The 14,518-nt window shown below is 41.7% G+C and overlaps 1 protein-coding gene across 1 annotated transcript in view; it reads left to right on the top strand.

Moving 5' to 3' along the window:
• Window positions 1-14,518, top strand: part of LARP4B (La ribonucleoprotein domain family member 4B) — a 74,505-nt gene that overhangs the window by 57,032 nt on the left and 2,955 nt on the right. The window contains exons 7-17 of the mRNA XM_018554187.1: window positions 1,608-1,689; window positions 2,973-3,109; window positions 3,718-3,821; window positions 3,984-4,094; window positions 5,965-6,018; window positions 6,103-6,312; window positions 6,487-6,593; window positions 8,320-8,568; window positions 9,222-9,267; window positions 11,063-11,227; window positions 12,819-12,943. Coding sequence (XP_018409689.1) covers window positions 1,608-1,689; window positions 2,973-3,109; window positions 3,718-3,821; window positions 3,984-4,094; window positions 5,965-6,018; window positions 6,103-6,312; window positions 6,487-6,593; window positions 8,320-8,568; window positions 9,222-9,267; window positions 11,063-11,227; window positions 12,819-12,943 — 1,390 coding nt within the window. The remainder of the gene's footprint in view (window positions 1-1,607; window positions 1,690-2,972; window positions 3,110-3,717; window positions 3,822-3,983; window positions 4,095-5,964; window positions 6,019-6,102; window positions 6,313-6,486; window positions 6,594-8,319; window positions 8,569-9,221; window positions 9,268-11,062; window positions 11,228-12,818; window positions 12,944-14,518) is intronic.

The following is a 14,518-nucleotide window of genomic DNA, read 5'->3' as shown; positions in this document are numbered from 1 at the left end:
TTCTCCTTGGGTCCCCGCTGCCTTAAGGTGCCCATACACTGCACGATTATCGTACGATAATCATATGCGATCGGTTTTTCGTACGATAATCGAGCAGTGTGAACGGAGACGTGCGACCGTTTCTACTGTACGGTCGCACGTCTTCTGTCGAACCAGCATGTTCGAAAACCAGCCGGGAATCGTACGATTCTCGGCTGGTTAGAACGGTGCTCGGAAGATAAATGCTGAACGGGCCGGTGTGCGCACGCGCACACTGCCCGTTCAGCATTGCGGTCATCGGAAGCCCGCCCCTCAGGGGGGCGGGCTTGCGATGATCGAGAGTGCGATCTGCCTGTCCAAGATAGGCAGATCGTACGTTTTTTTAATCCCTTTACAACCATCGCAAGACTGAAGTCTTGCGATGGTTGTAGAGTGTATGGCCACCTTTAGCCCATAAAGGCGGGGAAGAGCAAAGGGGATCCGAGGAGAAGCAGGGAACAGCTGCAGGCAGCGGGGAGAAGATGAGATTTTGGTTTATAAATGCTTCTCAGCTGCTGATAAGCCATTATTTTAAAGGGGACCGTCGGGGGGAACTGTTTTGGTATAAGTTCTTGGTCACTAAAGTGACCATGAGCTTATAGTGTAAGGGAGAAAGCCACCGCCGTAAGGCTTACTGAGCCTGCCAGCTGGAACAGTTGTGTTCCGCTGTAAGCCTTACATCTTTGGCAGGGAAAGGGTTTCATACACGATTATCAGTTTTAGTTTTTTTACTTTTTTTGTGAGAATAGGATCATACGATAATCTGTGCATTTAAGTACAAGTACTGAGATACCTTATTCTAAAGGCTAAATATAATTTCCACATATATATTTCCTCATTTTCCTGCCAAAGGTTTCAGCCTGCTGTTTCTGTGATGCTCCTTACTGTTGGGAGCATTACAGTATTGTATCCTGGGTCAGCTCCCTGCTGATTCGATGGAGTTGATGATGCCAACCCATTGTCCAAAGAGCAAGTTGGAAACCTCTAAAGTGTGCCAGGATGGACGATGTGGTATAAGACTGTATACAATTAGAAATGACAGAACATTTTTAAACTATGTGTCTTATAGTTTTCTAAGAGTTTCAGTTAAGGGGAGTAATCTGTTGCAACTTAACTTATTGGTTGCAATCGATACTACAAGAGTTGGCTCTCTTAAATAATGGGGGTTGTTTGAAATTATTAACTGGAACAGAAATAACTTCCATTGCTGACTTAGTTTGAAGATGCATACCCCAGAGCTTTTATTCTCATTAATTTATTACTTGGTGAGTCAGTGACCTGGAAAAAGCATATGCCTATCCGGTTCCAGAGCTTGTTTCCTCAAATGCATAGCAACAGCAGCTTCTGACAAATTACCTTTACATTGAAATACTTTTTATTATGTAATTATGTGGACCAGTTATGTTTCATACTCTGTTACACTTCTTTAGGTTTTTTGTAATGCTATGTATAGTTGATGCAGTTTGTAGGAATAATATTGTACATGGTTATCCACTTGCTGCCAGTTTGTCATCTCTTTTAAATAGCAAACTTGGTTTTGTTTTCTTTTTTTTTTTTTTATTTCTCCCCCCCTCCTATGAAATCTTCAGGAGGAAATGATCTACCGCAGCCAGAAGGGCAGGAAGATCTGCGTGACGTTCTTAAGAAAACACTGGAATTCTGTCTATCTCGGTATGAAATGTTTAATGTCTAATAAAATTGATGATTAAGTAACTAATTGCGGAGTTTGTGGTTTTGCATAATGGTCTGTTCTTACTCGTTGTTTATCTGTAAGGTGCCAGCCAAGAAAATGCTCTCCATTAACCTATTACCCACATTGACAAATTTAACCAATTTTATGCCTGTGAACTTGGCGCAGCCTGTGTTCTGTGACAGTATAGAAATCGTACATTGACATTGGTGGGAAATAAGAACTCCAAATATGACCTACTTGGCTCTTCGTAGTACTTATTATCTTTGGTGGACCTTGGCTGATGACATCAAGTTCTGTATAGTTTGTTTTTTTGTATTAAGCAAATTTCTTCAATATTGATGGCCACATATGCCTAAAAAGTTATCGTTTATGCTGGGTGAAATGATTTAATTTTTCACCTCAACATTTGTCTTGGGTCAAGTGTTGACCCAAGACTTGTGCAGGACTTAACAGAGCTCTCTGCCAATTTAAGGGACCAAGCAACAATCCCATTGATAACATTTCAAATCAAGAGTGTAACTTCCAAAGGTGTCAATCCATTTACTAACTGGTATGTCCACCTGAAAGTGGTAGTTCTATCTAGTGGAATGTTTGCATTTATTGGGGAACAGGGTGACACAATCTTCTCAACATCATTCTGGTTCTGTTTATGCCCAGCCTCGAGGCCTGCATGTCCCTACTTCTTTTACGATCTTTGGGAGCCAGATTAATCATCTAGTAGGGCATGTGGCATCTATAGAAATGGATAGGGGATGTATGCACACCAGGGCAACTGAATTGTACAGATCTTTCTACTGGAGTCCCTAGTTGATGTTAGAAGCTGTTTCATGATTAAACTCTCTAGCAACGACAACAAAAAATATGGTATTTGCGGCTTTTCTGCAATATTGTATAGGGTCAGTTCATCAAAACATATTACAGTATGGTATAAACATTTTACCCACAGATCTAACGCTCTTCCTTCAGACTCGATTGTAAGCATTGATACACTTTTAAAAATATCATGATCTTGAAGGCTCGGCAAAAAAATCATTGGGTTTAAGTTGTTAATACAGCTTATGAGCCACTAGAGCTGAATAAATTACAGCCTGAGGCATTATCGGTTCATTTTGGTATTGGTCAGTTGGTAGCCTTAATTTTTTTTTTTTCATTCACAATCTACACTTGTATTTTCACACCCAACGAATTCATTTTTAGTTCATAGTTTTAATGGCCTGCTCTAGAGATTTAGTGATGTTTAAATGACATGTTTTCTCTGCAGAGAGAACCTTGCCAGTGACATGTACCTAATATCGCAAATGGACAGTGATCAATATGTGCCAATTATGACCGTAGCAAATCTGGACCATGTCAAGAAGCTAAGCACCGACATGGACTTAATAGTTGATGTATTGAGATGTGAGTATGCTTTGCTTATCCTCCTACACTGCATTCCACCAGCTTCTCTGCACATCAGCACACGAGTACTTTTTGTTTCATTATTACCAGCCTATTTTAGGTTGCTGATAGCTTTTTCCAATTACAGGCCTGGCATTGGCCAGTTCTAAGCTGTCTATTGGTGTTATCAGACAGTTGACGCATTGTAAGCTGATACTCACTAAAAAAAAGTGTTCAATTCAGGGTCTAATCCCGCCAAATACTGTTTTTACAAATAGTGTGTATGTGCATAGTATAATGTGCATAGGGTAGCTGTGCTGTTACGTTGTAGATTCAGTGCACTGAGCATTGTACTCTAGGACTGGAGGTGTGTTTCTGACAGGATAGCCAGGTTAATAAAGGTGTAAAAAGGAAACCTGCATCCACCACATCTTAAGACTGATGACCTGCAATATATTACATTATGGGTTTGGATGCGTTTTAAGGTAAACACTACAACAAAAAACTGAACGTACACTATACTTTGCACTGAATGTTTTCATATGTACTGTATAGTAATAAAACACATTTTTAAAGTGATTCTCATGTCAGTGCTGTTGTGCTCATTTGCTGCCTGCTTTTCATTCCAGCTTTGCCTTTAGTCCAAGTGGATGAAAAGGGAGAGAAAGTAAGACCGAATCAGAATCGGTGTATTGTGATTTTGCGGGAAGTTCCTGAGTCTACTCCTATAGAAGTAAGTATATGGTCTTTCAATAATTCATTGTTCAGATTTTTTTATGGGGATATTCTGCTCCCAAAATGTAATGTTTTTGGTTTTTTTGCCTACCTGTTTCTGCAATTGTGTAAGTCTCATATACAACACTGTAAGTTGATAGAAGTGGTGATTATTTTTTAGGATGTAGAAGCCCTCTTCAAAGGGGAGAACTTGCCGAAATTTGTTAATTGTGAGTTTGCCTATAATGACAATTGGTTCATCACTTTTGAATCCGAAGCTGACGCACAACAGGTAATGCACTTTTTTTTTTTGTTGGTCAAAATATTTGTACTACTAGTTTGGAAATAAGTTGGCTTTGCCTTTTTTTCTTTTTTTGTCCGCATCAGTGCAATGCATTTCACAAAATATAATTATAAACTTCCAATTGATCTTAAGTTCGGTTTAAGTTCACTTGATACACTTCAAGTTCATCATAGCCCATGCAAAGTCTTCCAGTTTGTCGTCTTTGGAAAGCAGCCACCTCATACGTAGAAAAGCCTATCCCCTGTTGGCATGCTGTAGAGAATGTCTGTCTGTGTGGAACGAGAGTTTTTTTTAATTTTAGCTGATTTTATAGTGGACCTACCATCAGATACGTTTTTGTTTTTTTTTTCTTGTACTACCCCCATCCCTGCCTTCATTTGTTATCCATCTTTAGAGTGGTGGCACCATCTTTTATTTTGCAGCATGAAAACTGTATTCAATAAATTGCGTGCATCTATGTTCAGTTCTGTAAACCTGGGACCGACAGAGGCAAAGAGCGCATTGACTGTCCCTCTCTCTCACCTGCACCGCTGACAGGCAGCTGAGAATGTTGCTCATGAGCTAAAGCAGAGATTTCTACAGTACAGGCTACTCCTGCTTATCTTGTCCGTCCAAGCAAAACTATCTGACAGGAAGGAGGGAATCAAAACTCATGCTGCTGATGTAATGGCACGCATGAAAGGTTGTAAGCAGTGCTGAACAGTCGACAGAAAATCATCTGCTACATAAATGTAAATAAAAGGAATATCTGTGGATGGGGACTTTTTGGAAATCAAGAAGCACCTGGGTTTGTTGAGACTGACTCTGTTAAAGACTATTATTAGTTTAAAATGATGTTAGTGGGCTCAGGTGCACTTTAAAATGAGCCAGTTTTCAGTTATTTTTAGCTTCACTTCAAATTTTGTACAGTTGGAGCATATATATGGCTGAGGATGCTTCTTTCCCCTATATGACAGTTTTTGACCACGCGCCAGCTCTGTTGCATGCTCCATATGTGGATGTGCATATGTGATTTCCAAAAAAACTACTATCCTTTCTGTGTATTGGGGAAACTGGAAGTCCAGGAAGAATGTTTTTGGACAAATGTACATTGTTCTAGCTCGGCTTAATGCAAGTATGCATTTCTCATAGCTGGAGATACTGAGAATCACTGTAGTAGTCTATGTAGAGCTGTGATCGTCCAGCTGCGACTCCAGCAGTTTCCTATAACATGCCCCCATTTTTGGAAAGCCTTGTATTGTTTTCAGTGAATACAAGACATTCTCTGATTGAACGAGGTTGAATTTGGGACATCATCCACCGCTCCTCTCCACATTGTCCAATCAGGGAACACCTTGTATTCATTGAAAAATAGTTGGTGGTACCAAGTGAGCAATTCCCTTAGTGAGTGTTATGTCATCCTTGAGCCCCGTTCACATGTAGCAAATTATCGCGCGATTTCGCGCATTTTTGCCGCGCGATATCGCGAGAAGTCGCCGGCCAATGCTATTCAATGGAGCTGTCTTAACTCCATGTCGCGCGTCGCAAGTCGCTTCTACCGGACCCTTTTTTTGGTGGATTTTGCGCGATTTTGCCTTTTTTCTATGGAGCCCGACGGAGAAGGTTGTGCTACCGTCGCTGGATCGTCGCCCCGAAAGTCGCGCTATCCCGGCCGTGCGGATCCGCTGCAAAAGGTATGTCGCTACGTGTGAATGGGGTCTTAGTGTGCATGGGCATATCAGAGCCAAGCTGGAGAAATAAAAACTTCCTTCCTGGAGTTTGGAAACGCACAGTAGCCATGGATAAATGTCCTTAAAGCCAGTTTTTCTTATTGTGAGTGTTTGTATATGTGACCTGGTTTTTCTGCGGCTCTCTTTAGGCCTACAGATACCTGAGAGAAGATGTGAAGACATTTCAAGGGAAACCTATAAAGGTGACAAAACTGACTGATTTAATAACGCCTCTCTAATTTGTTACTGCAGACTACTCACCTGTAGAACCTCTCCTTTGTTTTCAGGCGCGGATAAAAGCAAAGCCAATAGCGATAAACACTTTTTTGCCAAAGAATGGTTTTAGACCTTTGGATATGAATTTGTACACACAACAACGCTATACCACATCCTTCTACATACCTCCTCTGTACAGTCCACAGCAGCAGTTCCCTCTGTACAGCCTCATTACCCCACAGACCTGGTCTACTGCACACAGCTACCTGGACCCATCACTGGTATGTGCCTTGCATCTAACCTACTGTTCCCTTTTGCTTAAATAAAACGCTCAAGGCTTACTGGGTTATTTCACACCTGCAGATAATCATTTTAATTTTTCATTAATGTACACTACACAGCTATATATGAAGCTTTGGATACTAAGTAATGCATTGATGTATGTCTTTGTTTAGGTAACGCCATTCCCCAATACTGGATTCATTAATGGGTTTACATCTCCTACTTTCAAGCCAGCAGCATCACCTTTGACGTCTCTGCGACCTTACACACCTAGGAACAGGCAAGTGATGCTTGTGCTGTAGTGTATTATTGGACTGTTTCCCACCCATTTTCAATATTTCAGTGTTTTGTCAGTAATAGTATTGTCATACATAAATAGAATAATTCTGGTTCCAGCCAAAACATTCATTTGGTTTGGGATAGGATAGGGACTGGTTTTGAAACTCTGTCCAATATCAGGATGCCAGAGGGAATTTACTCATTGGGGTCACAGACAGTACTGATGATGAAAGCCAGATATAACCCCCCTTTCCGCTCAAATAGTGTTTTTTAAAATGATTTGTTCTCTATATTCCCTCTGGTGCGATTGCCTTTGCTTCTCAGGGACATGATAGGAAGTGGGAGCAAATCTTTCACACAGCCAGCGCCCGCTGTCAGAATACCTGAACTGAGCCGTCAGCTCATTGGCTACCAGGTTTGTTCAGTCGAAGATTTTCTGACCGGCTCCTTTGATAAGCTGATCGAGGGATGACGGCCGAAAGGGTGCCAACAGCACCATATCGGTGTGAATTTCCTGAAGAACCAGCTACAATTTGCATAATGTATGGCCAGCTTAAACATGTATTAAACTCTCCAACTTTTTTTTTCAATAATGAATCTACAGCCAACAAACATTCCGTATATTGCCTAGCACAGCATTGCTTTACATTTTTGCCCAAACGCTTAGAATCATCATGTTTCTGAATAGTTGCTTCCAAGTCTCTCAGCTTCCCTGAACTTCCTGTCCAGTACAAAATCACAAAGGATAGTGCAGACTCCAGCAACTGGCGGAGGGGTTGGGAAGTAGTTATGTTTGTGGAGACGCATACGGCTTACTAGCACACAGAAGGGTGACTGCATAGCACTCTGCTTGAGAAAGAAGTCACTCTAAAACAGTAAGTCAGGACCAGTGATCAGGAGACCAGCTGATTCTAAAGGAAACTCAAACTTTCAGGCTGGGTTCACACCTGGGCGTTCCCAATAGGCGGGTTTTTTTGCACGTTCTTAGCACGTTTTTTAGTCCAATGAAACGCAGTGTTTGACGCTCGTTTAACCTCCCTGGCGGTATGTTTTTTTGTTTTTTTTAAACTTTCAAACTTCCTGCCCGTTCCGCCTCCCTGCGATGTGGATGCTTGCAAGGGACGGAGCCCGGAAGACTGCAGCGGCCGGAGGACACAGCGGGGATCGCGGACACTTTAAGACCTACGCTGTATTCCCAAGTGTGGCTCGCGGTTTGTTTACCCCAGGCCACACTCGGTAATACCAATGGATACACGCTGAAATCCGCCCAAAGAAGCTCCTGTACTATTTCAGGCGTTTTTCAGCGGGACAAATCAAATTCATAGGATTTAACTTCTTGAGCATTTTTCAGCACTTCGATCAGCGCTTAAAAATGCCCTGGTGGGAACCCAGCCTAAAACATCAAGGATCAGCATCCATTGTAAGTGATTTCATCAGCATTTGGAATAGCTTAAAATCCTTTTGACTTTAATATCACTTTAAGGTTCCATATTACACATATGTTGGTTCAAGGGTAATGATAGAAAGTACTGATCACCTAAAGACTAGTGAATGCTTGGAACATTCCAAGCTTCCAGCAGAGTGAGTGGATTTAATCATGCTTGGCATAAACCTAGGTCTATACTCTATAACATGATTGGGCAGACTGTGGAGCACTTGGTCTTCACGCTGTCACGCCTGTTTCAATTAGGCGTTTGTGAAACGTTTTATATTCAAATACTTTCTAGGAATCCTGGCAAGTCCCATCTTCGGCATACAATACCAAGTACCGAGAGGGCCCCTGCACTTCTTGATGGTCCAACTATTTTCAACTTTACTACTGATAGACTAATCAATGGTGTGCGTGGGCCTCAAGCGCGGCAACCCGGACAAACCAGAACAAGAATGCCGAATACAACAACATTTAAAAGGGATGTTGGTACAGGCCGTGTAGAACCTCCAACTATTGAGAACTCCACTGGCCTCGGGAGGGGGAGGTGAGTTCTGTTACATGTGTTAACTTGTTTCTGAATTCTAACAGTGAGCTTCTCTTATTTGTTAAATTTTCTTGAATGATACCATTGGAAGCATTTTTGTTTGATCTGTTCGATAGGTGTAAAAAAAACCCTGTATATCTTGTCATCTGCATTCTGTAGTGTTATCTGTCTTTCCCAGTTCCTGTGTGAACTACAGAATGTCAAGTGACTATGATATTCAAAGAGGGAGATGTTCTGTTGTCCGAACACACTTTCTGTCCTAGGATGACAACTCCTCCTTTTATAGATGTTGTGAGTGAACATAGTCACTAGGACAAGAAATGTGTTACTGGAAGAAGTGTGGGGGGGAAAAAAAATCACATTCTTGCTGTTGGTTTTAAATATACTTTAAAAGTATGTTAACTTTAATATACTGTATATTTACAGTGAGTAGCTTGCATACGCTTCATATGACATTCTCCCCTCCACATTTCCACCTATATATGGCTATTAGCTAGGACCACAATCGATATATGAAGGTTGTAGAACACTGTAAATGGTCAAAAGAACATATCTATGTTGCCATATAAATGCAGCTAGTGTGAGCACACATTTCCTCAGAGGTTTATATGTTATGTTATGCTATGTGTAATGTCTATTATGTTTCTCCTCAGGAAAACATCTTATGGCTTTAGGAAGAAGCGGGATGACAAGTTTGTGGTGAGTTCTATTAAGCATTTTACAAGATACATAACTCATTAGCTTTAAGCAAGAATGATCTATAATGGGTATTGCTTGGTTTGGTGACTATTCATATTGGGACCATTAGTAGTTGCCTCTGTAGTAACGTGACCTCCCAATAGCTGTACTCGGAATAGCTATTTTATAACACTTATGGGTAGCAACATCATGACCAAACTGCAGTTCAAAGTAGTAGAAAATGTATCTCAAAGAGGAACTTTACCCTTAGCTTTAAAATGACAACAAAGGCACCTTTAGAAATGTTTAGTAACGACAATCTACAAACAGATACGTCTAGAAAATTGCCGGCTTTTTAGTCTTTGCTCACCTTATTTTTCTGTTCCTCCCCTTTTCTTGGTGTTCATTTTTACTAAGGGCAGATTAATCCATCTTCCTTTACCTCCTAGAGCTGTAGTACATATTACTAGGACATGTTACAATGCACATCTCAGGGGAAAAAATGCCTTTCATGAAGATCTTGAGTTTTGCAGTTCACATATGAGATTTACCAGCAATGCGATGTGATCTAACCTTCCCAGGATCTCTTAGGCATGAACTACATCACTAACACTTAAGACAGCGGTTCTCAACCTGTGGGTCGAGACCCAAAAGTGGGTTGCAACTCACTGTTGAGGGGGCGCAGCATCCACTTCTGCTGCGCTAGGTGAGAGGCTCCTCAGCATCCTCCTAGCGCGTCAGCGGGAGGACAGCAGAGGTTGTGCCGCTATACATGCTCCCTGGCTGCTGCAGCGACATCTAGTGGCCGGGGAGTGTGTACAGCAGGGATTTTTATTCACAGCCGCTGCTGTCCTCCCGCGTCCCATACGATGTGAGCTCTGCAGGAGGCGGGCATCTTTGCAGTGCTGGGGCTGAGAAGTGGCTGCATGGAGACAGAGCAGGCTAGCTGGGGCTGGGAAGGGCTTGTGTTCTTGTGAGTGTGCTTCTATTTTTAGTCCCAAGTCCAGCGCCTTACTAATTCTGGAGTCCAGCGCTCCGCTGGGGGTCACCACAACTTGGCAAATGTTACCAAAGAGTCCCGCCCTAGAAAGGTTGAGAACCACTGACTTAAGAGGAAGTGGAAAAACATTGTAAGAAAAATAAAAATGCTTATTGCTAAGGACTGTAAGATTTCATATCGGCATGCAGAGCTGAATGCTGATGTAATTTTGAGTGTAAGGGGGTAAAGTTCCACTTTGTAAATTCACTCCTCTCCGATATGGATGTATCAGTTTGGTGAATACTTCTAAAAGCTGTAAAACTATGTAGCAGGCTGTCATTGAAAGCTGATGATAATATTTTTTGTTTCCCACAACTTGTATAGGGATGAGTAAAGGTGTTTTTAAATTAGGAGCCTGTTGCTTTGAGGCTGAAATCAGGATATATGCACAAATTGTAACATAAAGCTATGTAAACAGGATGAGATGTATAAATGAAGCATTTCAAAGGCTAAAATACAAAATATATTTTTCTCATTCTGCTCCTGACTTCCCATGCTGCTTTATAGCACTATAGGATAGTCTGAAGCAACATTTTCCTCAAGAAAGGGAACTACATTCTCTCAGCTCTTCTATATTTTTAGCCATCCCAGCAAGATGTGTTAACTTTTTTTCTTAAATATAATTCCAATTGAGGGAGCCAATATATATGCACATCTATTGGGGATAGTGTTGTAGTAAAAAGGGTAAGGTGCTAGTACTTTTTGCAGGCATTTACTACCTTGCTTATGGTTTGTATAGTTCAGAGTGATTGACAGTTTTTATGTTCCTCCTTTTAGAGAGGTCAGACACAGTCCCCTCCACCCATGAAGCCCCCATCTCCAAGTTTTGAACTGGGACTCTCTAGTTTCCCTCCTCTGCCTGGTGCTGCTGGTAACCTAAAACCTGATGACTTTTTTGAAAGCAGACTTTCAAGCTTGGTGATAAGCACATCAAAAGAAAAGGTAAGTACTTGATAATTAATGGATTGTATGCTATATAGAACTTGAGAAAGGGTCTTACATGTTCTGGATTGGTCTCGGTAATTAGTATTTTAGGAGATTGTGTTAAAATGTACCCATATCCACCAGCCTCTAATCTGCAGATTTACTATTTTTGATCAGTGCGGTGATGTCCTGTTTCCATCCTGCTTCACAATGTTCCCGGTGTTAAAGTGAACCTTTGCTTTCCCCATGCCTAGTGATGTAACATGGTTCACTTTAATGCCTTCACCCTCAGCTGCTTATGCTTGTACATCACTTGTCCATGGGAGTGGGTAGAACTAGCCATAGAGCTTGCACAATGCTGAGATTTCTTACAACCCCACCCCTAAGCTGTCATATGGGAGGAAGAGATGTGAGAAGTACTCTGCCATCTCTGGAAGTACCGAGCATGTCATTTCACTTCCCCAAGCAAGTAGACTGTCCAGAAAATCAGTATGAACAGCTGTGGAGACCACCAGTAAAGTGAACATGTTGGTTTGCCCTACAAATCACAGGTTGACTCTTCATCTCTTCCAGACCCACAGGAAACAAAACACCTTAAGTAGCTGAAAAGCCAAAACGAGTCTAGTTTTTAAAATGCTTGTCCTGGTGATTAGCTTTTAGTCTGAGGGAACTGTAATTCCTTGTATTTATAATGGTAACAAAAAAAATTTCATTTGTTTTTGCTTTTCAAAAATATTCTTTGTTTTGCACACTCCTGGCCAAAAAAACTGTAGCCATTGTGTGTGGCCTTGTTGGTATGAATGTTACATGAAGGGGGAGAGTAGTATTAAAGAGAACAGATCTTAAATACTTGTATCATACAGAACAATGTCAGTGCTGTTTTTATACTTCCAAAGAATTCTCATACCCAGCAAGAGACGTGGTACTGTGCAGCATCTGTACATACAGAACCTAACTGAAATGATGGCATTACAGCATGGAAAACAAGTGTAGCATCTTGCCATATTGTGGGATTGCTTGGTTTAATATACCTTTCTGGCATACTTAGGCAGTGAACTCTACTTCCCAGTGCTGAATATCTGAAAGTAATGTTTTTGGTTCATGAGTGGATTATAGCTTATCCTACAATATTTGTACACTGTCTTGCTTTCATTCCGTTACCAGCTACATGTGATTTAGCAGCAGGACATTGTAAAGGAGTGCAGGAAAAAAAGCTGTGTCACTTCTTAACGGGGACAAGTAGGGAATATGAAGTATATTCAGCAGTCTAACCCTGGCACAGTACCTCTGTGAAGAAAGAGGAGAAGCATTAATTTTGCTGCTGATTGAATTGCTAGTTCTGCTTGTCTCTCCTATGTTGTAGGGCCATTCATTTTTCTCAATTGCTTATGTAGAAAGAGGTGCCCTATAAATGTCTTGTGCATAGCGAAACATGATTTTATAGAGTGACCATTTCCAAGGCATCTCTGTGATCACAGGGGAAATGGCATGCAGTTTACGTTTTAGTACACAGGACTTCAGGCAGGGATTGGGGGCTGGTTTTCAAAGAGGAGGGTTAAAGTTGATCATGTTTGCTCTAATGATGCGTTTTTATTTCATGGTTTTGCAGAATGTTAATGTGGATGCAAGTACAAACACCATCCCTTCTGGGATTCCAAGGGAGCCACTATTGCCAGTTCCCACTGCACTGCCAGTGACCTACCAGAGTCCTCCATCACCATCACAATCACCAGAGTAAGTTTTTTGATAAGCTCATGTATCAGCTTTTAAAAGGATTAAAAATGTTTTGAGAGAAACGAGTTTCCACTGAAAATGCTTGCAGCCTATTTTTTTGACCCATGAGCTTTGATTATTTGGAACAAATATGTCAATCTATAAATATTGAAGCCAGAGGACCAGCTTGACTGCCAGGCATATCTTGCAGTTTCAGACAGAGGCCAAGAATGGCTGGTTTTCCTAGAGTCTAACCAGCATGGAACATTCAGTACGTGAATTATTCTGTCATCTTTTAGGGAGCTCCCTCACTCACTCATCTCATCTATGCGGAATGTAGTGATCAGATGTTGACTCTTGCGTTTCAGTCTTGGATAATGGCCAATTCATTGTTTTTCAGCCAGCTTTTTTTTTTTTTCAATTGCATTACCTGTCCATTAACCCCTTCGTGACTGACGACGTACAGTGTACGTCGCCAGCATCGGGGCTGTTTAAACAGACTCCCGGCGGCAAAAGTCGCAAAAGACACTTATATAATGTTGTGGGGTTTTAAGTAATTTTCAGGCCTAAAATGTGGAATATAACATGGGTACAAAAAATGAAAAAAAGGCCTCAGTCATGAAGGGGTTAAAGGTAAATCCAGCTTTTGATTGTGAAGCTCTGTCATAATAGGTTTCATCGAGAGTCTGAGTAGGGAGTATGGCTCTTACTGGATTACTTTTATTGGAATGCTAGACTAACCTGGCTTGTGATTTCCATGGATTGAAGGTCCCCAGCTTTTGTCAGCTGATGAGGCACATGCAGATAGAAACAGTGGAGAGAATTCACACTACCCAAAAATTGCACGAACGCTGTAAATAACATAACATAAACAAGTTTAAATGTTTCTCTACATGCAGGCGATCATTTATTTTCAGACCAGTTCAAGCAGCATTGTGCTGTCAGATCTTAGCAATGGAGATGTGCAGAGAGTTTTTACCATTGCCAAAGCTTTGCTTCAAAGTCTTTCCACTGCTAGATTTCACAGACAAGAGGTGCTGCTGATGAACCCTGTAATAGTCGGTATGCTTCTAAAGAAAAACTCTGGTCCTAGGCGTTCAAAAAAGCCCAGGCATTTACAGTTTGATTCCCCTTTAGACTTCTTAAAGGAGAAGTGTTGGGTAAGTAAAATATACAGTACCCAATGCGTGGAACTGGCTTGTGACAGCTGCAGTGTCGCATGCTAGCTATATAGACCAAGAGCTGACTGATCATGTGACCACTGATCGCTTTAATCAGGCTATTCTCTATGCAGGGACAGTCGCTACTCCCCACATGGAATCCCCCTCCTCCTCTGTTCCTCCAGCACCCATTGGAGGGACAGATAGAGGGGGCGGGCACAGCTGACTCTGGCTCTAGAGAGGTTTATGGCCGATGAACTAGTGGGCTCCGAGCTTCACCTGAACCACTGGCTTTTAGACTGGTCCTTCCAGCTTTTCTCCGATGCCGAGGGACGTATCAGTAGAGGAGGGGACCGGCTAGAGGCAGCGCTCTCACAGCCAGCCGTCTCCAAGGTTTGGGTTTGAGTGAGTAACTTTATTGTGCACGCTAGACGGG

The sequence above is a fragment of the Nanorana parkeri genome, unplaced genomic scaffold (assembly GCF_000935625.1).
Source record: "Nanorana parkeri isolate BGI_ZX_2015 unplaced genomic scaffold, ASM93562v1 scaffold145, whole genome shotgun sequence".
Lineage (NCBI taxonomy): Eukaryota > Metazoa > Chordata > Amphibia > Anura > Dicroglossidae > Nanorana > Nanorana parkeri.
This window is presented reverse-complemented; position numbering and strand designations above follow the sequence as displayed.